Consider the following 25,657-nt stretch of genomic DNA (forward strand, 5'->3'; position numbering starts at 1 on the left):
TTCATTAGGGGTTCCCCACTGGGAAAATATATTGGGAGAAGCATGCTTTTTTGGTGAAAGAACAGAACTTAAAAACCAGAGAAAAAAACTTTTCTGTTAAAAGTTGGAGTGGCAGATCACATAATATGCTGAACCAGGAAGTTTTCTGCCCTCTGTAGGACAAGCCCTCAGGGGGAAACTCCCACCCCTTTCAGTGGGCAAGTGGTGCTGGGATACATGCAGACGCAGGAAGTCTGCCAAAGAAGGTTTATGGAACACCAGAAAAGGGACTAGGATGTTTTTTTTAAATGAATAAACCTCCAGATTGAAGCAACCATGTGGTTACAAATCCCATGTGAGCTGCAACTCACAGACGTGATTTTCCATAAAATTATAGCATATCTGGTGCAGGCCTAAATACAAATCAAGAGAAAATCTATCTGCATCATGTCTACATCATGTATCTGTATCTGCATCATGTCTTAAATCACTTTTTAAGGTTAGCTTCTGAATGAGAACTGAACCAAATTGTTAAAAAATACCAAACTCTCTGTTCCCTGAAACATTGCATCCTCTTCCAGGTGCCCTGCTCTGATTTGTAGTCCAATGCAAACCACATATCACCTTTTAAAAAGTACCAAATACAGATGTTTTAATGCTTAGAATGCATGAGAAAAGGGACATTTAAACAGGTAAATATTGCATATTCATTGTTAGATATTATTGAACAGAAACAGGAATCTGATTACAGGTAGTCAGTCACCTTTTGGCAGAAGTCAGCAGAGCAATCTGGTTTTGCACAATGAATGTCACAACACTACTGTCTTATTTTATAAAAGATATTCTGATTACCAGGTTGAGGTGTTAGGAAAATATAGGTGTTGGCACTTCTGCTCAGACAGTAGAACTTCCTACCAAAGAAGATTTGCTTGTTCCCTTTGCTGGTGGCCTTGTGCAGTGTAGTGAACTTCTCTTTTGAAAGCTTTTAAATTGGTCTACTGATTTTTTTTTTTTAGATCTCTGCTCCTTGAATTTGTACTTTTAATACTGCTTAATTTCTCTTCTATTTGTTTTCATCTGTGGTTGATTATGTTGATTATGTGGATGTCCCCAGAACTAGGGGACATCCACTAAAATTGAGTGTTGGGCGGGTTAGGACAGACAAAAGAAAATATTTCTTTACTCCGTGTGGTCGGTCTGTGGAACTCCTTGCCACAGGATGTGGTGCTGGCGTCTAGCCTAGACGCCTTTAAAAGGGGATTGGACAAGTTTCTGGAGGAAAAATCCATTATGGGGTACAAGCCATGATGTGTATGCGCAACCTCCTGATTTTAGAAATGGGTTATGTCAGAATGCCAGATGCAAGGGAGGGCACCAGGATGAGGTCTCTTGTTATCTGGTGTGCTCCCTGGGGCATTTGATGGGCCGCTGTGAGATACAGGAAGCTGGACTAGATGGGCCTATGGCCTGATCCAGTGGGGCTGTTCTTATGTTCGTTTTAATCTGATATTGATGGCTGCACTGTATGGAAAGGTGTGATATAATAAATAAATTTCCAATAAGCCATGAAATTTGGTTACTGGAACTATATGCCCTAGCTACTAACAAAAGGCTGTTACAATTAAAAGAGAGTGATGCGGGGGGGGGGGGGGCTATGGCAGGCTTTAAGAATTTTCTGTCTTTTGGGCATTTGCTTTATTTTGCATTTGTTGCCACTGGCCCATTCCATTTTCTAAAGCTGGAGATGGTGGGGGTTATTGTGTGATATTTATCTTTTCTGCTACACCCTGATGCAAGAAAAAACCAATCAAATATTAAGAAAAACTTTAGCAAATACTTCAGTAAGTACCATACAATAGGAAAAATTCAACTAAGTTTTCCTTGACTTAACACAATCAAATCAGAACAAGAGGTTTCAAGAAAGAAATTTATTTCTTTGATGCCTTGTGACATAAAAGCAACATGTTTTTCATATAAAACAATGTTCCATACTGTCTAGAAAATGACATTCCTTCTCAAGTGGTCAGTTATGAATTATTTGTTGCCAGCATAAGGTTTTTGGCAATTCAGACTGACTCACTAGAATGTATCATTACAATATGCATTTAGTTCACAGTTAAATTACTGTTAAAGTATAGGTGAATACTTCAGCATTACTGCAGCTGAAGTAGCCCATGAACTAGTGCATGTACAATAATTAGTGCTCCATTGGTTCATCTGCCTTTTCTGCAGTATCTTCAGCAGGCTGAGCAGTCTTAAAAGAGGGGAAAAGAAAGAAAATTTTAGGCAGGAATGCAACATTCACTCTAAGTGTCACTGGTAGCAAGCTAGAGAACAAAAATGCTACAAAAGAATACATCGTCCTACCAGTATTCATTGGCTATACATGCATAGGACCAGTTGATCAATATTCTAATCTACACCAATAATCAAATGTTAGTTGAAAGATCTTGGAGGTCATCTAGTCCAATGCCATTGCTCAGTGCAGGCATCCCCAATAGGTGGCCACCTGGTCTCTGCTTGAAAACTACACGAAGCAGAAGGTCCAGTGCCAGACAGCTCTTACAGTTAGGAAATGCTTCCTTATGTCTAATCTGCATTTGCTTTCCTGTCATTTCAATCCATTGATTTTGGCGTCAATCTCAGGAGCAAGAGAAAGCATGTTCTCCCCCTTCTTCTGCATGACAGCCTTTCAGATAGCCATTTTCAACTACCATATCACCCCTTAGTTCTCTCTTTACCAGGCTAAACATACTTTTTTAAAAAACAAGTTTCTCATAAGACTACATTTCCAGATTCCATCACATCTTAGTTGCTGTTCTTATGCTCCGACTTATCAATGTCTTTCTTAAAACACGGTGCTCAAAACTAAACCCAGTATTTCAAGTACTAGATGCACTGTTCCTAGGAAGGTATCATTTAACAACACTAGCTAGTTTTCAACAATTGTTCAACCAGCACCCAATCCACCTAACAAGTAGTAGCATCTAGTCCACATTCTAGCATTTTATCCACAAGGATATCACAAAGACTCTGCTGAAATCTAGGTACACTAGGTCCATGGCATTTCCACACAATCTACCAGAATAGTCACTATTTCAAAGGAGATGAAAATAAACTGGTACAACCTGTTCTTGAAAAACCCATGCTGGCTCCTGGAAGTCACCCCATTATTTTCTGTGCTCAAAACTACTCTGCTTAATTTGTTTGATGAGCTTTCAAGATATTGATATCAAAATGACCAGCCTCTAGTCTCCTGAATTCTCCTTTTTAATAGATTGGAATAAAATTTGCTTATCTTCAGTCCTCTGGCACCTCACCCATTTTCTAGGAGTTCTCCAAGATTACAAACAGTGGCTCTGAGATCATGCAATCAAAGCTCAGAGATACTGTAGTATCTCTTTTTCCCCTGTTTGGGTCCTTTTATTTATTTCTTATCTCAGATGGGAAATAAATGAAAGGACCTAAACAGTTAAGAATTGTATTTGTGCTTTCTGGCTTTCCTTTCACAGGCATAACAGAAAACTGCTTGGAAGCAGCTTCCAACAGCTGAGTTCTGCTCACAGAAGCTGCCCACTGCACAGCTTTCAGCTACTTCTCCTTTCCATAGCTGCTGCTCTGAGCAACATCCCCTATAGCTGTCAAAATCACCCCCCCCCCAAATCCTCAATAAGCATTTTGGGAGCATCAGAGACCTGCTATAGGGAGGAGGGGATGGGGAAAGATAGCTTGCACAAACACTTCTTAGGATTCAGTGCAGTTAGCAAGATGCATTCTACAAAATGTATTATTATAATGTGCATACCTTTCTCTGTGGTCTCTCTTCAAGACCTTCCAGGAATGGTGCTACATCATCATCATCATAAATAGTGAACTCCATGTCCTTACCAACAATCCCAATGGAAACGTTCTGTTAAATGACAATTGAAAAGCCAATGTCAATCTCTTTTGTGATCCTTGTTTTTACTGTTGCCTACAACTTCTAAACAAAAAACAGTACAGGTCACCCATTTCAGTTGTGAATTCTGGCTCCCACTTACATGATCATAGGATAGACCTCCAATAAGAAAAATCTAAACACTTACCTTAGTGGTCAGATCCTGTTCAGCAGGAAGTGTCTCTCTTAAAGCACGCAGTCCATGTTTAACTAGTTCATTCAGATTACCTGCAAAATACACACACAACCAATTTGGTTACATCTTATGTTCTAAAAGTTTCTGCTGTTGTAAAGGATATGTCTAAAATTAGTCACCCCCTCTTCAAGCACCTGACTGACAGTCATCTGCTTGGCAACAACCAAGAAAGTCACCAAAAATATAAATGGGGAACGAATACAACAGCATGCATAGAGTACCGTAATGAAGCAAGTAGTCTCACACTTACAGTCAGAAAAAGCAGTCATGTGTCGCTCCAGGTAAGTTCGAGCTGATTGGGATCTTGCACCAATAGACATAGCTTTGCAATCAAAGTAATTGGCAGAAGGACATGTCTGGAAGATATGGGGACCCATATCCTATCAAAACAACAAAGTGGTTTTTTAAAATCAATTTTTATGAGAACACACAGAGATTTAAATGTTTCAGTCTTTATTTTACACACAGTACAGCAGAAATTAAAACAATAATTAAATTTTATGTAGTATTAATTTTCAGACATTGAATTTCCTATTTAACAGTCCAAAATTATGCTATTTGAATCATAACTGTCCCATGACCTAGAGTAAGATTTGAGCCTCTTTTTGTTGCCAACATATTGTCATGCTTGTTTTTAGATGAAAAGACCTACAGAAAGGATACAAATAGTAAACTGAAATAAAGAAATCTAGTCATGACTAATTAGACTGAAAATACAACCCACTGCATTCTACATGAGATAAATGACAAACATTGAATTTTTCTTAACAATCAGGGGAAAATCACCAACATACTTACATCATAGCCTGCAATGAGAAGTCCCACACCATACGGTCTTCTACCATAGCGCTGTGTTGGTATTTGTGTTTCTTGAATAAACTAAGGAACAAGTCTCAAATAGCTGGTTCATACCAATATTCAAAGTCTCTTCACTTGATTTCAAACAAAAACTGTTTCAGATTATGTAGACAAAATGAATGCTGTTGTACTTGCTCAGTGGCAGTATTTCACACATACACGTTATTACAATGCTGAAAAAACTATACAACATGCACATGTGAATCTGTCAAAGAGCATATGGATTTTGTTACTTTTATGCTGAGAAGTGTTGAAAAATTCTGATTCTTATTCAGTTTTATATCGTTCTGTTTTGTAATTGAGACTTTTCCCCCCCTCTAGGAATCAACTGATTTGATCTCTTCGAACTCAAGTGCAGTGCCTCTAGTAACCTAACTTGTGGTAACATAATTCCCCTAAAAGCAATATAATAAAAGTAAATAAGACAATTGATTTATAATTGTAAGACAACTGACAGACTATGAAGTACCTTGATAATCAAATACACCAAGATAACTGTAGGAAAAAAGGATACTACTTCCAATCAGAGATACTAGTCGGGACACTGGAAGAGGTCTGTCAAATACAAATCTAGAATCCAGACACTCCTGACGCATGAAATTACTGTAAGATTTACAAAACAAGAACACAAACACAGAAGGTGGCTTGTTGAGCATGGATTTCATAAGTTCAGAAATGCAATAATTTCTATGATTACATTCTATAGAAAGAATGACTGTCAACTGGGATAGCACTGCTCAAATACAAGGTACCTGGGCTCAAGGCCTACTTTATGGTCAAACTTAGATAATATGTCTCAGCTTCCCATCTATTAAATATATAAGTTCAATAAATCACTACAATTTCTTCCTACAGGATTTTTGTTAGGACAAATAGCACACAGATAATAGTCACTATGCATATTACTTAAAACACTAATTATATTTTATGACAGTAAAGTACGTTACATTGGGAGTAAAGTATACTATCATTCCCAAGTAAGCATGCATACCACTACAGTATTACACTGTGGCCTAACCATGTTTACTCAAATATATGAACCTCAATGGGATAACGTGCAAGTGAGTTTTAGCTGTAATTCCAAACACGTACTAGAAAGTAAGCCATGTTTAACACAGTGGAAATTATGTCCAAATAAACATGCACAGGATTACACTGCTAGATGGTATGTGTTATTTTAAAAAGGTATAGGCATATCCCCATATATGCAGGGGGTTCCATTCCAGAAGCTGTGCTGTGCTTCCCTCACCTCTGGATGGTCTTCTGAGCCCAGGAGAGGCTGCATGTGTCCGCCCATGGCCTCTGCCAAGCTCAGAATGACTAAAAATAGTGAAAAAATGCTACTTCCAGATTCTCAGTGAAAACTGGAAGTGCTGTTTTTAATGCCTATAAGGAATCCATGAATTCAGGGGCCTCCCTGTATACCCTATCACCATAGCTTTCAGGGTGGTAAAACAGTTATAATGCTAATCAGATTGTACGAGGTTGTGCAAATGTCACTGGGTTCTATACAACACCTGACATATTTGTGGCAGTAAGTGTGCTATTACTAATGTGCAAATCTCATATTAACTATCAGCTCAAGGAAACAAGAGAGTGAATGGGAATCAAGACACAGACACAGTCAACATTCAGTTGTAACATTCTCTATTGACATGCATTTTTTTCAAATATTAATATAAATATAGATAATACTATACATCAGATTGCAAGTTTACCATAGGAGTCTTGCATCAGCAGTAAGTCCAGCAATTGAAATACCAATGTGGTTGTCAACATACAGGATTTTTTTCTGATGAGCCGCCAGTTCAGACTGTGCCCTCTACACACACAAAAAAGCACAAAACCTGTTGTGAGCCAAAACACTGATGACAAATATGGTAAATTTGCAGTTCTTTACACATCTATAGTAAAGACTGACCACAGACTCTCACAGCAAATGAGAGTCATTGCCCCAGCAAAAGAAACATGAAAAAGTGGACTGCTTTTCAGTGCTGCTTGTAACTTAAAGTGCGAACTATAATTTACTTTTGCTACCAACGAAGTTCATTATGGGGAAAATACCTCTTTTTCAGATTGCCTGCCAAATCTGGCTCTTCATTGACAGGATACTCATAGTCTGTAAAATAACTAACTCATACATCACTTTTTCCAGTTTTCTCTGACTGAAGCTCAATTAATAGGTGAGTGGAAGGCAAATTGATTAGCACTAATATGTCATCATAATCTATTATTTCTAAACCTTTAATGTCTGCTTGTATCATGATAAAATGGCTTCTGCCAACAGACAGAATAAAAACAGAATTAAACCGAACAAAACATCGGAGAGATGAGAGCAAAACTAGAACTAAACATAATCCTAGAACACTTAAAGGGAATTATGTCTTTAGAGAGCAATAAAATGAAGATTGAGCCCAATGGATCTCCCAAGTCCATTGAGTTCTAGGTGGATCTAGAAAACCCTCCTACACGTCCGTCCCAATTCACCTCTGCCCCAGCAGAGTTCAGGATATGAGGAGGTTTATATGGGGGAAGATTGCACTTCAAATATCCCAATTCCTAGCAGTTTAGGGCTTTAAAGTTATAACCAGCACACTGGAAACAGACTGGCCACCAATGCAGCTGGAACAACAGAGGCATAACACTGTGTCCCCCATTAAAAGTCTCATAGCTACATTTTGCACCAGATGTAGCTTTTGGATGGTCTTCAAAGGCAGTCCTGCATAGAAATCATTGCACTAATCCAAAATAATGCCCAATAATGTTCCACAACATATTCAAGCTATGATTTGCTTTATACAACAGCTTTCCTACAAACTACATTTCATGCATAAAATGCTGCATACTGCAATTTCATTTTTTTAAAAAGGGGGAAAGCCACAAGTCACCCTAAATTTTACCCTAAAGTTTACCTTTAAAGCAACAAGAACAGCATGGGTTTTCGACTTCAGTCCAACTGTTGCAGAGCCTTGCTTAACAGCTTCCATTGCATATTCTATTTGGTGAATTCGGCCCTAAAGAAAAAAATGCATATTAAAATATATCTCCATTAAATGTATTATTCTAAGAGAACTGAGCACATAAGTACCCCACTAATAGCAGCAAATACATTTACTGAAGAATAGTTTACATATTTATCACACAACTAATATAATTTGCAATATTCTGTGTCCAATGCGAACAAACAGATTGATAGTAAGCACTGGGTACTGGGAAGATTGGTTTGCATTGCTCTCTCTTAAGGTGCTACAAACAGCAGTGACAAGCAATCTTTACTTTGGAATGTCAAAGAGAGCTCACTGTTGCATTTTGTTTTACACAAGTACTCTCTCAGTATCACAACTGCCTTTCTAGAAAAACTTCACCCTTTATAATAAGAGGCATCTGGGATCCAAACACACCTCCTTTATTCTTCTAGAAAATAACAATCCAACAGAACATAGTGTATGTTCTATTATTAAAGCTAAGTTTGCCATGCATTATGGGTTCCAGTTACAGGGCATAATTATGATACCACTACATGAATTTTGATCAGGCTAGCCTTTTTTTAGGACCTTTCTGCTATTTGGAATTAACCCATTCTAGTTTGCGTACACCTGTCAACAATCTCTAATGCTGCTGTAAAATTACAATTACATACACATACTTCTAAACTTTTAAGCAAAAGAGACATTTCAATCTTCACAATACCTACACCACTTTCCCCAACATCTACATATTCTATCAAACTGATATTTGAAACTCTTCACCATAACATTCTTTTGACTACTGAAATTAGGCATAAATCATTTGATGCTATTATACAGCAATGGAGGAAGGGGAGAAGGAAATCTACAACAAGAACAAAGTAATGAAAAGCAAAATGAATACCTGGGGGCTCCAAACGGTGACATCATTGTCATACTGATTGCGAAACTGAAGTCAACAACAACAACAAAATTCATTAATATGAATAATAGCATATACACCTAGAAAAACAAAAAGCAACTTTCTCTATGAAAAATGATCTACATTACTATAATCAAGAAACACTGCTGAACAACCTACTAGGGCATAAAGTTATTATATGATATTTAAACAAAAATATTCTTTTTAATATGAGCCTGAACAAGGCAGTCTGCTAATAGGCACAGAGAGAAATGAGGTGAAGTAGGAGAGGTCAAAATGCCTTGAAATGACTGAAAACTAATGAAACTGTATGGGGACTTAGGACCCAATCCTATCCAGTTTTCCAGTGCTGGTGCAATTGTGCCAGTGTGTATTGCATCCTGTGGTGGAGGGGCAGTCACTGGAACCTTCTAAAGGTATGGGAACATGTGTTCCATTACCACGGGGCTGCATTGTGGCTACACTGGAGCTGGAAAGTTGAATAGGATTGGGTCCTTAGTTGAATCACAAGAACAGAGAAGGACTTTAGGATTTGGGTACACCAATTCACTGAAGCCCCTCTCCTTAACATGTTCAGAAGCACATACAGTGGAACTTATTTCTGACTAAGTATGCTGAGGTTTGCGGCCTAAAGTGGCAATCCTGCTTTCTTAAAATCAAGGGAGGTTTTGCTTTCAGTTTCAACAGGAACAGGGCTGTATGCCTTGATTAACTAGAACTAAAGGAAAACAGAGGGTATGGTTGGTTATAAAACCTGCTTCCTTACACTGAGGGCCCAATCCTATCCAACTTTCCAGCACCAGTGCAACCTCAATGCAGCCCTGAGGTAAGGGAACAAATGTTCCCATACCTTGAGGAGGCCTCTATGACTGCCTTCCCAACACAGGAAGCAGTGCATACACCACTGCCACAGCAGCACCAGCACTGGAAAATTGGATAGGATTGGGCTTTGAATCAAGCAAATCCCAAACATGTCATCTAAGTGGAAAGCTACAAGGCAGAAGCCTGACCACCTGTATATGAAACACTATGTATATATGACTAAAGTGTGCCACATCAGACTAGTTGCATATAATTCAGATTCTTTCAGCACATTTCAGTGTCACCCAGGATGCATAGCAAAAAGCGCAGTCATGTGATGTATGCCTATATTTGATTGAAGTCCTTTTGTTCCTTTCTCAGACAAAAAGCAAACAGTGGACCAGAATAAAATGCAGAGTCATAAGGAAAGGGTGGAGGATTTGTCTCCATGAAAATCAAGGTGAATTTATCAGGTGTGATGGAAAGCCCCAGGAATCAGGGACATGCGGTTGGTGGGTGGGGAGGCAGTGGAGGCAGGGCCTCCCTTTGGAAAGTGCTGCCACCTGTGAGGTGCTCAAGCACACTCAACCTACACGGAAAGCAGGGAGGCCCTGCCTCACCTGCCTCCCAACCCGCAGCATGTCCCTGCCAGGAATAGTAAGTTAGGTGGGTCACATGGAAGAGCCAACAAAGAGGGCAGGTGGGCCTGTGAAGATGCACATGTGGCTGGCAGAGGCTGTCACATCACCACAATGACAGAATCTCTTTCTTGGAGCCCCATCCTATGCCTGTCTACTCAGAAGCAAGTCCCATTATAGTCAATGGGGCTTACTCCCAGGAAAGTGTGGATAGGACTGCAGCCTTGGAGCCCAATCCTATGCATGTCTACTCAGAAGCAAGTCCCACTATAGTCAATGGGGCTTACTCCCGAGTAAGTATGGACAGGACTACAGCCCTACGGGGCAAGCCCTCACTGCCCAAGGGAGGGGGCTGGAGTTTTGTTCCCCCCCCGACAAAGGGGGGCTGAGAAGTGAGGCGAGAGCCGAGGAGGGACGGAGGGGTCGCTGTGTCGGGGGGGGCAGGCTAGGCCGGAAGGTGGCGGGGCGGCAAGGCCTGCGAGGGGGAGACCGGGGCAGGGCAGGTGCGCTGGAGGCGGCCGGAGAAGGGCCGCGGCGCGCGGGCGGCTGCCGCCAGGATGTGCTGACTCACCCTCGCCGCCTGGGGCAAGGCAGGCAGGCCGGCCAGCCGGCCTCCCCCCACCCGCTCCTGACCCCCCCGCGCTCCCCCGATCGCCCCCCTCTCACCATCTCGACTGCTCTCAGACACCGGCACGAGCAGCACACCAGCCGGGGGAGCGAGAGGAGCTCGGCAGGCGATGCGTTCGGACTAGAACGGCCCTTCCGTCTCCGCCCAGGCGCACAAGCCGAGCGCCGATCGGAACTCGCCGATCCACGGCCCCTCCCCTTCGAGGTGCAGGCGGGAGCTCGGCAGAGCTTTCTGCAGCGCGCATGCGCAGGGAGGGCTGGAGGGCTTGCGCAGGTTTGTTGGCCTTTAAAGGTGCTGGGGGCGGGCGCGGCGGGCGGGTGCTGGAGGCGGGGCGCGGTCCGGCAAGGAGGGCGTCCGAGAGGCAGCACTGAGACGCGCAGAAGTTTGCGGGCTGGGTAGAGAGGCGCCCTTGCTCCTCTCACGCAGCACCAGCACCTGGGAGAGTTCGCACAGACAGAAGAGAGTGTGTTTATGCAGCGTGTGCAGGGTCTGTGGAACTCCATGCCACAGGATGTGGTCTGGCATCTGCCCTGGGTGCCTTTCAGAGGGGACTGGAAAGGGCTCTGGAGGAAAAGTCCATCGCAGGTTACAAGCCCTGCTGGGGATGTGCACCCTCCTGATTTTAGAAGTAGCTGCCTCAGAAGCCCAGGTGCAAGGGGGGCGCCAGGTGCAGTCTCTCCTGTGCTCCCTGAGGAACTGTGGAATGCAGGAGGCTGCACCAGATGGGCCTGAGGCTGGCCCAGCAGGGCTCTTCTTATGTGCAACTGACTGGGGAGGGCACCACGTGCAGGGATGCAGGAAGCTGGACCAGATGGGCCTTTAGCCTGACCCAGCAGGCCCTCCTTATGCCCTTATGTGCAGCGGACAAGGCAGGACACCAGGATGCAGGTCTCTTGTGTGCTCCCTGAGGCGCTGTGGAATGCAGGAAGCTGGACCAGATGGGCCTTTGGCCTGATCCAGCAGGACTCTTTTTATGTTCTTATGGGTTTGTAATAAGTGTGTGTAGGCCTGACCCTATTCAACTTTTCAGTGCCAATGCAGCTGCAATGCAGCCCTCAAGGTAAGGGAACAAATGTTCCTTTGCCTTGAGGAGGCTGCAATGATTACCTCCATATGCAGTGCAGCCCCCCATTGGCTCAGTTGCCTTGACACTGGAGAGCTGGATAACATTGGGCTGCTTGTGTGTGAACAGTGATAGGTTATGTGAGTGTAGGATTTACAGTGGCATTTTCCTAAAGCTATGAAGCTAAAGTTCAATCTGAGGGCAAAGCAGGGAAGAACAGCAATAAATTAATCTAACTGAAGTGACTGCAAACACTAGAGACGTGCAGTGCTGTGCTGCTGAAGGTAGAAGCAAAACATTTCTCTCCACTACATACGTTGCATGGTCTGTTTATAAGCATCTGCCTTCATTTTTTATATCCCACATTTCTACAATTGAAGTGTACTGGAGACAGCTAACTATTCAAGCAATGTAACAGAAATTACAGATATATAAATGAATACATTATATAATAGTGATCATCATGACAAAATAAAACTTGTGCCTAATACTGCAATCTTATGCATGTTTATCCAGAAGTTATTCTCATTAACCCATTTCTGTCCAGCCCACAGGTGTATCATTTGATCCCTGTTGCATACATGCAGCATTGAGCAGAAATGGCTTAAGTTCAATGGGAATTACTCCCAGGTATAGGATGCCAGCCTGAAACAATTAGCAAAGGATAGGAGTCTTCAACATTATTATTATTATTATTATTAACAGTATTTATATACCGCTTTTCAACAAAAGCTCACAAAGTGGTTTACAGAGAAAATGAAATATCTAATGGCCCCCTGTCCCAGAAGGGCTCACAATCTAAAAAGATGCAAAAGAACACCAGCAGACAGCCACTAGAAAAGACACTGCTGCCCATGGGCACAGAAGTCCTCGTGGAGATGTCTGGTGGTAGCCTGCTATCCACCCCCTGCTATTGTTTTCAACTTGCTTTTGCCTGCTTGCTCCACAGGTTTGTATTGTGAATGAGGAACTGTGAAGAGCAGAGGAGAGTGGAAGGCAGAATATCTCTCTCACCTCTTGCCCTCACTTCCTCTTCTGGTCCCTCACCCTTGAAACGCAAGCACATGTTGAGCCAAGCAGAACTTTAAAGATGAGTGCTGTAAGTAGGACCGGCAAAGGAGTGAAGTGAGAAGACTGACAGAAGTAAGCGGGATGAATGGATGAAAGGTGTGTGTTTATGGATGGACAGTTGCAATGTGTATACAGGCCAGACTGAAGCTTGAGCACTGCCTGAGGTCCCAATCCTATCCAGTTTTCCAGCACTGGTGCAGCTATAATACAGCCCCAAGTTAAGGGAACAAATGTTCCCATACTTTAAGGAGGCCTTTGTGACTGCTGCCCCACCACAAGATGCAGTGCATGCCCCATTGGCACTGCTGCACCAGCACTGGAAAATTGGGTAGGATTGGGTAGGATTGGGCCCTGAGGCAGCCCAGTTCCATAGCTCCTCTGCATTTTGGGGAGATGCCCTAATGTGTGTGTACCCTCCTCCTCCATTACTGCTCCCACCTCCTTTCCACTTCTTCTGACTCTTTTTCATAAGTGGCCAGTGATGGGGAGATCGTGGGGGAAATCTGTGCCATATTAGTCTGTTTTGAAGAAGCACCAGTGGGGGTGGAGGTAAGAACAATGGAAGCTTAGTGCCCCTTCTAACTGGTAAAGATGCACCTTTTAAAGTGGTGCCCCCCTATCAGGGGGTGAGCAACTGTTCCTCTTCATCCCAGCATGGCTTTTCTGACATGTCTGTTGCTGGTATCTCTTCTGTATCTTTTTTTAGATTGTGAACCCTTTGGTGACAGGAAACAGTTTATTGATTTAGGCTGCAATCCTAACCACACTTTCCTGAGAGTAAGCCCCATTGAACAAAATAGGACTTACTTCTGAATAGACCTGGTTAGGATTGTGTCCTTATTTTGCTATGTAAACTGCTTTGTGAACTACTCTTGTTGAAAAGTGGTATATAAGGAAGCAACATTCTTCTCATTGGTTCTGCTTCTAGCAAGTCATCAGGAACAGGATCGCAGCAGCGGCTTCCTTTTCCTTCAGCTCTACCACAATGATTCTTTAAGCAAGTATTGGAAAAGATAAACACACACACAAATACACACACCCATTTTATTCATCACTTTCTCAAAAGAGAATTCCAAAAACAGTGAGCAAAAAAAGGATGAGGCAGCTGGGTGACCTTTGGGGGAGGGGCTCGTGGATGGGCAACCCATAGGAAAGTACATAAGTATGTGTGCATGGGTGGTTGTCTATAAAGCATGTGCATCTGGGGGGCTGGATGGATTATGGGTGAGTGGAAGTTTCATGCTTATTAATGGTACATACATATGTGCAAAATCTCATTTTGTACCCAGCTCGACTGACTCTTGGCATTCATTTTGCAGTGGCACCCTCCATTCCTTCTCAGAATTTATGCGGCATGCACAGGCACCCCAATGTAGAGAAGTCTACATTAAAGCATGCTGGTAAAGGAGAATTGACAGCACACACTGAACAGTCACAGAAGAAGAATAATATTACATTCTTTTATCACGAATAAAGATACAGTTTTCTGCTGAAGGCAAAGCTAGTGTAGTCCTTTCATTCTTGCAATTCTCGCTCTGCTCCTATATGAGAGTTACTACCATTATTATTATTATTATTTATTTAAGCTATTATTTTCATTATGTCTTTGTTGAACATTTATACACTCTCAGAGCTGGTAACCTTGTTCAGTAAATAATCTTTTCTGCCTTTCATATCTTGTTTGCTGGTTGTGTTTACTTATCCATTTTTCCCTTTAGTTGTTAAGCAACAGCCACCCAAACGACATCCTCTGTACCAACAACCACGTAAAGAAGAACAGCAGATGGTCTAGCTGTGGAAACAAAGACCTGCTTTCATTCTTCATTCTGTTTCCTGGGCTCTTTTCATTAGGTAACTCTGTAATGGAATATTTGACCTTTACAAAGATCAAAAAGTAAATAATGTTTTTTACATGTTGTTCCTTAATGTTATTATTTGACTTTCAAATGGTTGTTGAAATCCTTTTTAACTTTAAAAATTGTTTTGCTGCCAAGATGTACCTATTTTTATCTTCCTTTGAGTGTCTTCAGTTATTAATCATTAAATATAAAGTGGTTTTAGGATTCACAATGCAGCAGAGAAAACCTTTCTCCAGACTTGCTTTGGAAGACATGCCAGCTGGTTCTAGCATTGATGGTCAGAATGTGGAGAAACATGCAACCCTATCCTGAGCATATTTCTTCAGAAGTCCTACTGGCACCAACAAGACCTACACCCAGGAAAGTGTGCTTGGGATACCAGCTGGTAGTGTAGCTGCATGCATATTCACTTGGAATCAAGTTCCACTGTGTTGCTCTCAAGTAATTAAGGCTGCAAATCTCTGCACACTTGTCTTCAAGCAGAAAGAATTGACTTTCTGCCTGGGTGTACTGGCTTCCAAATCCATCTGGCCTAGTCCATCTTGCTGTTGGCTGGCACACCTGGGCCATGCCTCTTCTGGGCACACAGCTGCTTCTTCCAGGTACAGTGGGTGGCAATCAGCCTGCTGATTGAGTTGGATCCATGGACTATTTACTCTTCTCAAATTAAAAATTCTTGGTTTTTGGTTGTTTCTCAATACTATTTGTCAACAAAAATTTAAGTGTGGAAGGTTTCTTCTTCTTAGCTTGTCAGGACAGTGGATAGAATTCAGATATATCCTCACCCATTGCAGAACAATGTTTCAAAAATTCAGGAAAAAACCTAAAGGATTTGTAGTAAGAATTTTAAACTATCCTCTGTAAGTAAAATCACAGCCCAATCCTATGCATGTCTACTCAGAAGTAAGTCCCATAGAGTCCCATAGAGTCAATGGGGTTTACTCCCAGGAAAGTGTGGATAGGATTGGGCTGTCAGTCATTTATCGAAAACAGTAGCTTTCAATGAAGGAAGTCTGGCACTACCTATTATTTCACATCTGCAAGAAACAATTTTGGTAGGTGGCAGAGCTGTTGTTTTCAGATAAGCCTGAGGCTGCTCAAGAAGTGTAGTAGCTAGTGGTTAACACTCAACTTACCACTTTCTGCTTCATCAATTTTATGGGTCAGCAGCTGAATGGGGAGGGGGAACTGGTAGGTCAATTTGCTACCACCATCCTAGGCTAAGGAAAGAGGGAAGTCACTTGGGAAAAATCTTCCACTTCCAGAAACACAGAACTCAGAATGTTCTTGTTTAAAATCAAATTGCAATAGCATTTGCAAGCAATCAGCCAGGACAACCCTCTGAATTACCAGTGAACATGAAATAGGCAGGCAAGGCAATAGGAGTCAAAATATAGCCAGTTTAATTCCTTTTTATTTGGGTTCTTAGGTATTTGGGTTGTCTCAGGTATCCTGGCTTTCTGCACTTCCTGGATAGTAGGTTGGTGTGCCTCCTGGGATCCAATAGCTGGGTTTAAAGCAGACCTGGCAAAACATGCCCAAGTATCCTTAACCTTGATCTTAAGAAACTGTTAGCCCAATCCTATCTCAGCCTTGCACCACTTGGAAGGGGTGGTTCTAGGTGACAAAGGCACATACCATATCTTATCTCCAATTTTCTAGCTTTGCCACCCCCCTTCCTTTCCCCAGACATATGCCAACAAAATAGCTGGCATGGATCCAAGCCATGGGATAGCCGCCCTGGGTCCCTTTGGGGAGAAGGGTGGGATAAAAATAAAGTTTTATTATTATTATTATTATTATTATCATCATCATCATCCAAGTAGATCCATAGGCAACCAGAAGGCCTACCCAGAGGTAAGTAAGAGCGCAATCCTAACCAACTTTCCAGCACTGGCATAGCTGTGCCAGTGGGGCATATGCTGCATCCTGCAGTTGGGGAGCAGTCATGGAGGCCTCCTCAAGGTAAGGCAATGTTTGTTCCCTTACCTTGGATTTGCATTGCCCATTGCAGTGCTGGCAAGTTGGTTAGGATTGTGGGCTAAAAGTTTTACTTACCTGTAGTTGGCCTTCTGATCATTTCTCTCCACCATAGCATGCAACTTGTGATCTGTTGGCACAGCTGCATGCTATAGCATGGCAGGGGATAAGGTTCAGCTGCTAGAAACCTTGATGTCACCTAACTTGGTGAGGGAACTATCTGCCCACTTCCTCCCACCTGTTTACCTAGACCAGGGGTAGCCATATTTTGAACTTCAGGGCTCCTGGACTTTTAACAATTGCGTGGAGGAGTGAATTTCAGCAGATGCAGCATGTCATCTATTACAGTATGTTTGGATTGGTTGCCCAATTGTTTTTGGTTGCCCAATTGGCAGATACATGCCAGTCTCAGAGCCCAACATGCTGGTGCTGTAAGGCACGTTTGCAGGGCTCCCGCCAGTGCTAGCCTAGCGCTGGCCAGTGCTGGGCTAGTGTGGGATGGTCGCCCAGGTTCTGCGGCTCGGCGGTCTCCCGGACCGCAGAGCTGTGGAGCGGGAGGTGGGCTAGCGTGGACGGGGGGGGGGCGAGGAGGCATTCCGGGGAGGGGGGAGGCGGGTGGGAGGCGCGCCGGAGGGTGGGTGGGAGGCGTTCCAGGGGGAGGGAGGGAGAAGGATCCGCAGAGCTCAGCTCCGCAGGATCCAGGGCTCTCGTGGAGGACTGCACGCCCTACACGAGCGCCTTTTCCTGCTTCCCATTGCAGGGCTGCTTATCTTACTTGGGGGAAGGTTCTGGCACCTCCCGTGGTAGCACAGGAGGCGCAGGATTCAGCAGCAGCCCTTCTCAGTGCCGCCGAGCCTGGGCACTCCAGGCAGCTCAGGATTGGGCTGCCCATAGGAGTGTTGGCTAGTAGCTATTGCCTCTGGAGGAAGCCCAGACAGAGAAGAAGCAATGCACATGCAGTCACATGGCTGCTTGGGAATGGTATTACCAACAAAGGACAAAATCTACTTCAGGAGGATGACCTAGCAGCTTCAGCATGTTGAGCTATCACAGAATCCTCTGGGGAGTTGAAGCATCCAAAAATAAGGAAAAATAGGCAAGCAGTGGGGGGAAAAAGAGGGCATGTATCACAATTACACAGCCAAGTTACTGTTTTTTGAAATTTTTTTTGAAGTGAACTTTAGTTTTGGGAGTGCCATCATCATTCAGATTTACTTAGTCTTTGCCAGTCCCATGAATGATGCATTGACTTTTACAGCTTTGTGTTAATTCAGTTCAGCATTTGTATTGCACACATTTTATTGGGCACTTCTGCTCCAAGAGTCTCTGCTTTGGAAGCAGAAATATGATCCCGCCTTGACAACAGCAGGACAACCTCTGGCAATGTAACATCCTCCCTTTGCAATTGTTTTGATAGATTCCTGAGTTCAAGCAGTGCATCATACATGATGCCTTCATTATTAAAAATTCCAGTGATGTAAGACTATTTCTAAATCCAGCAACCTTCATTATTCTAAATTGTATCCATGGAAGATTTTATTAAATGCCTATAGCAGCCCTACAAAACTTGCAACTCACAAGACAAATGCAGCTCATCAGTGATGTATTGTGTCCTACCAAGTACCTGACAAGTCCTCTGCTTTGTGTAATCTCAGGCATATGTCAAAAACAAAGGAAGGGATTAAGTGGACCTCTAGAAGGCTTCCAGACAAAGCTGGTAGGTAACATTTGGCTTGGGGGTCACCAGCTGTGCAAATCTAGTCTACAGGTATACATGGATTTAAAACAGCTAGATAGCTCGATTAAAGTACCTTTCATAATGTGAGGGATCTCTTGACTAAAATATGCAACTTGTCCCTTAAAACAGCCACAGTACCAGAGGACTGGAGGATAGCAAATGTCACACCAATCTTTAAAAAGGGAAGGAGAGGGTGCCCAGGAAACTATAGGTCAGCCTAACATCTATTTCAGGTAAGAAGGTGAAATGCCTTATCAAAGATAAAATCTTAAAACGCTTAGGCTGCAATCCTAACCATACTTTCCTGAGAGTAAACCCCATTGAACAAAATAGAACTTACTTCTGAGTAGACCTGGTTAGGATTGTGCCCATACACAAATAAGCCTTGCTGAGGGAGAATCAACACTGGCTTTTGTAAGGGTAAGTCTTGCCTCACAAACCTTTCAGAGTGGTGAAGACCAGAAGAGATTGTGAGGAGCTCCAGAAGGATCTCTCCAAACTGGGAGAATGGGCAGCAAAATGGTAGATATGTTTCAATGTAAGTAAGTGTAAAGTAATGCACATTGGGGGGGAAATCAAAACTTCACATATAGGCTAATAGGTTCTGAGCTGTCTGTGACAGGAGAAGGATCTTGGGGTGCTGGTGGAAAGCTCAATGAGAGTGTCGACCCAAAGTGCGACAGCAGTGAAGATGGCTAATTCTATGCTTGGGATAATTACAAAAGGTATTGAGAAAAAAATGGCTAATATAATGTCATTGTACAAATTGATGGTAAGGCCACACCTGGAGTACTGCATTCAGTTCTGGTTGCCACATCTCAAAAAGAATATAGTGGAAATAGAAAAGGTCCAAAGAAGAGCAACCAAAATGATTACTGGGCTGGGGCACCTCCCTTATGAGGAAAGCATTCGGGGCTCTTCAGTCTAGAAAAAAGGTACATGAGGGGAGACATGATTGAAACATACAAAATTATGCAGGGGGTGGATAGAGTGGATAGGGGAATGTTCTTTTCCCTCTCACACAACACCAGAACCAGGGGACAGCCACTAAAATTGGGTGTTGGGAGAGTTAGGACAGACAAAACAAAATACTTATTTATGCAGGGTAATTAGTCTGTGGAACTCCTGCAAGGGAAAGTCTCTTGTTGTTTTGTGTGCTCCCTGAGCATCTGGTCGGCCACTGTGAGATACAGGAAACTGGACTAGATGGGTCTATGGCCTGATCCAGTGGGGAACTTCTTAGGGCCCCATCCTATCCAATTTTCAAGGGCTGGTGTAGCAGTGCCAATGGGGCGTGCCCTGCATCCTTTGGTGGGGTGGCAGTCACAGAGGCCTCCTCAAGGTAAGGAAACATTTGTTCCTTTACCCCCAGGCTGCATTGCAGATGCACCGGTACTGGAAAGTTGGATAGGATTGGGCCCTTATGTTCTTATGAATATGTTCCTGCAAAGCCAAGTGCTGTGTGAAACAGTGTATAGGAGGTATATTTAAGGATAAGGCCAAAAACTGGCATAGATTGGTGCTAAATACCCTGTCAGTCACACCCAAGATGAAGAATACTGTAACAGAACATGGTTAACAGAAGCAGTGTTTTGGGAGATTTTACTCTGTGTGTGAGAGAGATGTAATGTAATGTAATTATTAAGGCTGCAGTATTTGCTTTCTTAGGACTGGATTTAGAGAAGTGCAAGAACTGTGTTTGAGCAACATGTCTTTCTTGGCCTTCCCCTCCACTACAGTCCTCTGCAACCCATCTAACGGCACAATCCTACTCAACTTTCTAGCACTTGCCCCAGGTACCAGGTGCTTGCCCAGTCTTTCTGTCCACAGCAAAGAACTATCTTCCCTTGCCCCAACAGGTTCTCAGAGCTATTGGTATCCAAGGCAAGTACGATACCTTGTATGTCTGCTTAGGAGCTGAGGATAACCTGGACAGTTGGCTTCCAAGATTTCTATAGCAACTGGCTTCTGGGCTAAGAGGAACCTGGTAATCTGGGTTTAGCTTAGATGGGAGATATTGTTAAGAAGGGTGCTCCAGCTTTACCCTTGATTTGGGAGAGGGAGCAAATTCTCCAGTGGCAGCGTATCAACCAAGGACTTGGTTTAAAAATTACTCCCCCCCCCCCGCATGAGCTGCACTGGACCACTACAGTAGACAGCAATTTAACAAAAACATTTATAAAATATATTAAAATAACATGTCATCCTGTATATGTTATTGTTTAGGAATTCATTACCTAGGAGGACATATTACAAGAATAAACCTTCTTGTTTCAAAGGCATAACTATAGAGAATAGAGAAGAAATTGAGGATTGTTGCAGTGCAGAAGGGATCCATTTTCCAGTGCTGATGTGTCACTGGTTCCTGTCACTAGCTGAGTAGGAGCTGAATAAGTGAATAACCTGGAGCCACAACAGCCTGAGTTTATAGTCTTTGGAATCATCTATGTCACTCAAGGTGAGGATTGAGGTAGTTGGGAAAGTGGGATTACACAAATTAAAATAAACATAGGGAACCCCCTTCTCCTGAGGAGACTTTTGGCTGCCAAAAGTCAACCCACAGGGGTTTTGCTTCCGAATGAAGAGCAAGCCTTTTCCCCCCCATAGGATGAAGTATGGAAATGTACAAGCCTAACCTGACCTTTCTCAATTATGACTGCTCAAAGGTAACTTCAGAACATGATGTTCTGAGCTGCCTTTACAAATGAAATAGAGCTAGAGCGCTGTCTCTGGAATGGGCATTTGTATGAAGGGTCTCAGAGTTTTGTGCAGTAAACCATAACCTTCCATATGTTGTGTTCTGTGTATTTCACTAGGATCATCATGACTGCCTCAGAACTAGGTGTTCCAGGCAGTTTGTATAAAGAAGTTGGCAAAGTGCCCTTCCTGGAACAGATACTTGTGCAGATGTAGATTCTGGAGAGATTTTCTGCTGAATATCATCAGTGTAGGCTAGTTGAGCAACTGGGGGGGGGGGCTTGTACCAAGAGTTCAGAGTTCTTATTATAAATGGTACTGTACCCAACTTCAAACTGGAACTTGGGAATGAGTTAAGAATTCTGTAGTATACTATGGACACAAAATAGAAGAATTGTGTGTATGCTTTGGCTGACCTTCACTGCTAAAAAGCCAGGAACGCTGGGTAACTTTAGTATTGTAAATGGAGTATGTCACCACACATTGCACAACCAAACATTTGAGCATGGATTCTTCAGAGGCAGTTTCTCCCCCCTCCCCCTTGCCAGTATTTTTTGAATGGTAGATAGTTACATTCTGTGGTTGAGTTGTGACTATAGAGACTGCTTCAGGGACCAGGTATTTCTTATTAAACAGTAGTCACACACCATGCTTTTCTAGCAATAAGATTTTGGAGGACAGTTATGGAAAGGATCCCGCTGTACATCACAAATGGCACCAGGTGAATTGTGCATCTGTGACTCTATGCATTCATACACATAAAATAAAAGCTTGTATTCTTGAGGTGCTTGGGAACATTTTGTCAACATGAAAGAAGTGCTGTGCAGACTCATATGCATGGTTTTAGACAAGATTTTTCCAGTAATATATTGTTAAGTCACAACCAAATATATTTGAAATGAAATTTTATTTAGCTGGACTATCTAAGAAACATGAATTCTGAGAAGTTTTAATGAATATGTACTGTTCAGCACTGATTCTGCAGGAGGAATGAGCCTCTGAGTAACTTCCCAGAGGCATAGAACTTGGCTAGGGAACACAGTATTGGTATTGGCAACCTTCAGTCTCGAAAGTCTATGGTATCGCGCTCTGAAAGGTGGTTCTGGCACAGCGTCTAGTGTGGCTGAAAAGGCCAATCCGGGAGTGACAATCCCTTCCACACCGGGAGCAAGTGCAGTCTGTCCCTGGTCTGTCTCCCTGGCTATGGGCCTTCCTTCTTTGCCTCTTAGCCTCAGACTGTTGGCAAAGTGTCTCTTCAAACTGGGAAAGGCCATGCTGCACAGCCTGCCTCCAAGCGGGCCGCTCAGAGGCCAGGGTTTCCCACTTGTTGAGGTCCATCCCTAAGGCCTTCAGATCCCTCTTGCAGATGTCCTTGTATCGCAGCTGTGGTCTGCCTGTAGGGCGCTTTCCTTGCACGAGTTCTCCATAGAGGAGATCCTTTGGGATCCGGCCATCATCCATTCTCACGACATGACCAAGCCAACGCAGGCGTCTCTGTTTCAGCAGTGAATACATGCTAGGGATTCCAGCACGTTCCAGGACTGTGTTGTTTGGAACTTTGTCCTGCCAGGTGATGCCAAGGATGCGTCGGAGGCAGCGCATGTGGAAAGCGCTCAGTTTCCTCTCCTGTTGTGAGCGAAGAGTCCATGACTCGCTGCAGTACAGAAGTGTACTCAGGACGCAAGCTCTGTAGACCTGGATCTTGGTATGTTCCGTCAGCTTCTTGTTGGACCAGACTCTCTTTGTGAGTCTGGAAAACGTGGTAGCTGCTTTACCGATGCGCTTGTTTAGCTCGGTATCGAGAGAATGAGTGTCGGAGATTGTTGAGCCAAGGTACACAAAGTCATGGACAACCTCCAGTTCATGCTCAGAAATTGTAATGCAGGGAGGTGAGTCCACATCCTGAACCATGACCTGTGTTTTCTTCAGGCTGATTGTCAGTCCAAAATCTTGGCAGGCCTTGCTAAAACGATCCATGAGCTGCTGGAGATCTTTGGCAGAGTGGGTAGTGACAGCTGCATCGTCGGCAAAGAGGAAGTCACGCAGACATTTCAGCTGGACTTTGGATTTTGCTCTCAGTCTGGAGAGGTTGAAGAGCTTTCCGTCTGATCTGGTCCGGAGATAGATGCCTTCTGTTGCAGTTCCAAAGGCCTGCTTCAGCAGGACAGCGAAGAAAATCCCAAACAAGGTTGGTGCAAGAACACAGCCCTGCTTCACTCCGCTTCGGATGTCAAAAGGGTCTGATGTGGAGCCATCGAAGACAACAGTGCCCTTCATGTCCTTGTGGAAAGATCTGATGATGCTGAGGAGCCTGGGTGGACATCCAATCTTGGGGAGAATCTTGAAGAGGCCGTCTCTGCTGACCAGGTCGAAAGCCTTTGTGAGATCTATGAAGGCTATAAAGAGTGGCTGTCGTTGTTCCCTGCATTTCTCCTGCAGTTGTCTAAGGGAGAATACCATATCAGTGGTGGACCTGTTGGCTCGGAATCCACACTGCGATTCTGGATAGACGCTCTCTGCAAGTACCTGGAGCCTCTTTAGTACAACTCGGGCAAACAGCTTTCCTACAACGCTAAGGAGAGAGATGCCGCGGTAGTTGTTGCAGTCACCCCTGTCACCTTTGTTCTTGTACAGCGTGATGATGTTTGCATCCCTCATGTCTTGAGGTACTCCACCTTCTCTCCAGCAGAGACAGAGGATTTCATGCAGCTCAGTGACGATGATCTCTTTGCAGCATTTTAGGACTTCAGCAGGGATGCTGTCTTTTCCAGGTGCCTTGCCAAAGGCAAGGGAGTCCAGGGCCACGTGAAGTTCTTCTAGGGTTGGTTCACTGTCAAGCTCCTCCAGCACAGGCAGGCACTCAATGTTGTTCAGTGCTTCTTCGGTGACTACATTTTCTCTGGAATATAGCTCAGAGTAGTGCTGCACCCAGCGTTCCATCTGCTGCGCCCGATCCTGGATGACCTCGCCTGTGGCAGACTTCAGAGGGGCAATTTTCTTCTGTGTTGGACCTAGGGCCTGCTTGATACCATCATACATCCCCTTGATGTTGCCATCGGGCAACATCAAGGGGAACATCAAGGGGCAACATCAAGGGCAACATCAAGGGGAACACAGTAGGCAAAGGATTAAACATAGACCAGGGTATCTTATCTGACACGGGCAACATCAAGGGGAACACAGTAGGCAAAGGATTAAACATAGACCAGGGTATCTTATCACTCAAGGCTTAGGCAAGATCCAGGAATTCAAGCAAGTAAGGCTGACCTAGGTTGGTCAGGTAGTGGCAGCTGCAAGGCTAGGTGTCCAATCGTAATAGGCCTGCACTGGCCCAGCACTGAGTGAAGGACAGACAAACACTACCTGGAGCTCCGGGTGAGCACTGGGCAGTGCAGTGGTAAGTTGGAGTGGGGAGGCATTCTGGGGCAGGGGGCGGGAGGGGGCAGAGATGGCAGCAGTCCCTGTCGCCATATCCTAACCCCCCTTCCGGCCCAGGAGACCCAACATGGGTCTCCTCAAATCTGCTCAACAGCGGGCGCAGATCTGAGGAGACCCATCAGGGCTGCCTGGGCACTACATGGGGTAACGGAGCATGTTCATATACCTGGTCACCATTTCAGGAACCGCTGCAGCCCTGGGCCCTAGGAAGCTCAAGATTGGGCTGTAAGATATCAGGGTGCTGACTCAAAAAAGGATGTTACACCAGCCACTACTTCCTTGATAATGCTACGGTTTGGCATGCAAACACAAGACAAGCCATCCTGGCTTGGACCAAAGGCCCATCTAAACCTTCATCCAACTGTGATCAGCTAGTTGGATTAGGCTGTATAAGTCATGTGCAAATATAATTAATTAATTACAATATTTATATGCTGTCTTTCTCAATAGACTCAAGGCCGTTTATGTAGGCGGGATGAACATAAATTCATTTTTCAATGAGATTTTTATAAGTATTATTCCATGAGACAATCTTGTAGAACCTCCATTTCTCCACTTTTCAGTTCATAGTGCAGACATCATCCTGGCTGCCAACTCTTGCATTTGCCAAGCTCTCACAGGCAGCTGCAACCAAGCTTCAAACCAGTTCTTCAAAGTTATCTGTTTTTTCCCCAGTTGACTCCTGCACACTCCACTACCCTGCACAGATAATGCCACTAGTCTCTTGGTCTGATCCTGCTTAGCTTTTTAAGGCAACGCAACAGCTCAACCTCTAGAACAAGGGTGGGCAAACATTTTGGCAGGAGGGCCACATCATCTCTCTGACACTGTGTTGGGGGCTGGGGAAAAAAGAATTAATTTACATCTCAAATTTGAATAAATTTAC

The 25,657-nt window shown here is 43.7% G+C and overlaps 1 protein-coding gene across 1 annotated transcript; it reads right to left on the reverse strand.

Annotated features, from left to right (window-relative positions):
- Positions 1-1,892: 1,892 nt before the first annotated feature.
- Positions 1,893-11,119, reverse strand: PSMA1 (proteasome 20S subunit alpha 1). Its single transcript, XM_066627625.1, has 10 exons — positions 10,964-11,119; positions 8,841-8,885; positions 7,883-7,984; positions 6,689-6,792; positions 5,485-5,573; positions 4,911-4,981; positions 4,363-4,492; positions 4,065-4,144; positions 3,785-3,889; positions 1,893-2,233 (listed from the first exon to the last, which is right to left on the reverse strand). Exons 1-10 carry the CDS (start codon positions 10,964-10,966, stop codon positions 2,177-2,179), a joined length of 786 nt encoding a protein of 261 aa, XP_066483722.1. The 5' UTR covers positions 10,967-11,119; the 3' UTR covers positions 1,893-2,176.
- Positions 11,120-25,657: the final 14,538 nt, after the last annotated feature.

The sequence above is a fragment of the Tiliqua scincoides genome, chromosome 1 (genome assembly GCF_035046505.1).
Source record: "Tiliqua scincoides isolate rTilSci1 chromosome 1, rTilSci1.hap2, whole genome shotgun sequence".
Lineage (NCBI taxonomy): Eukaryota > Metazoa > Chordata > Lepidosauria > Squamata > Scincidae > Tiliqua > Tiliqua scincoides.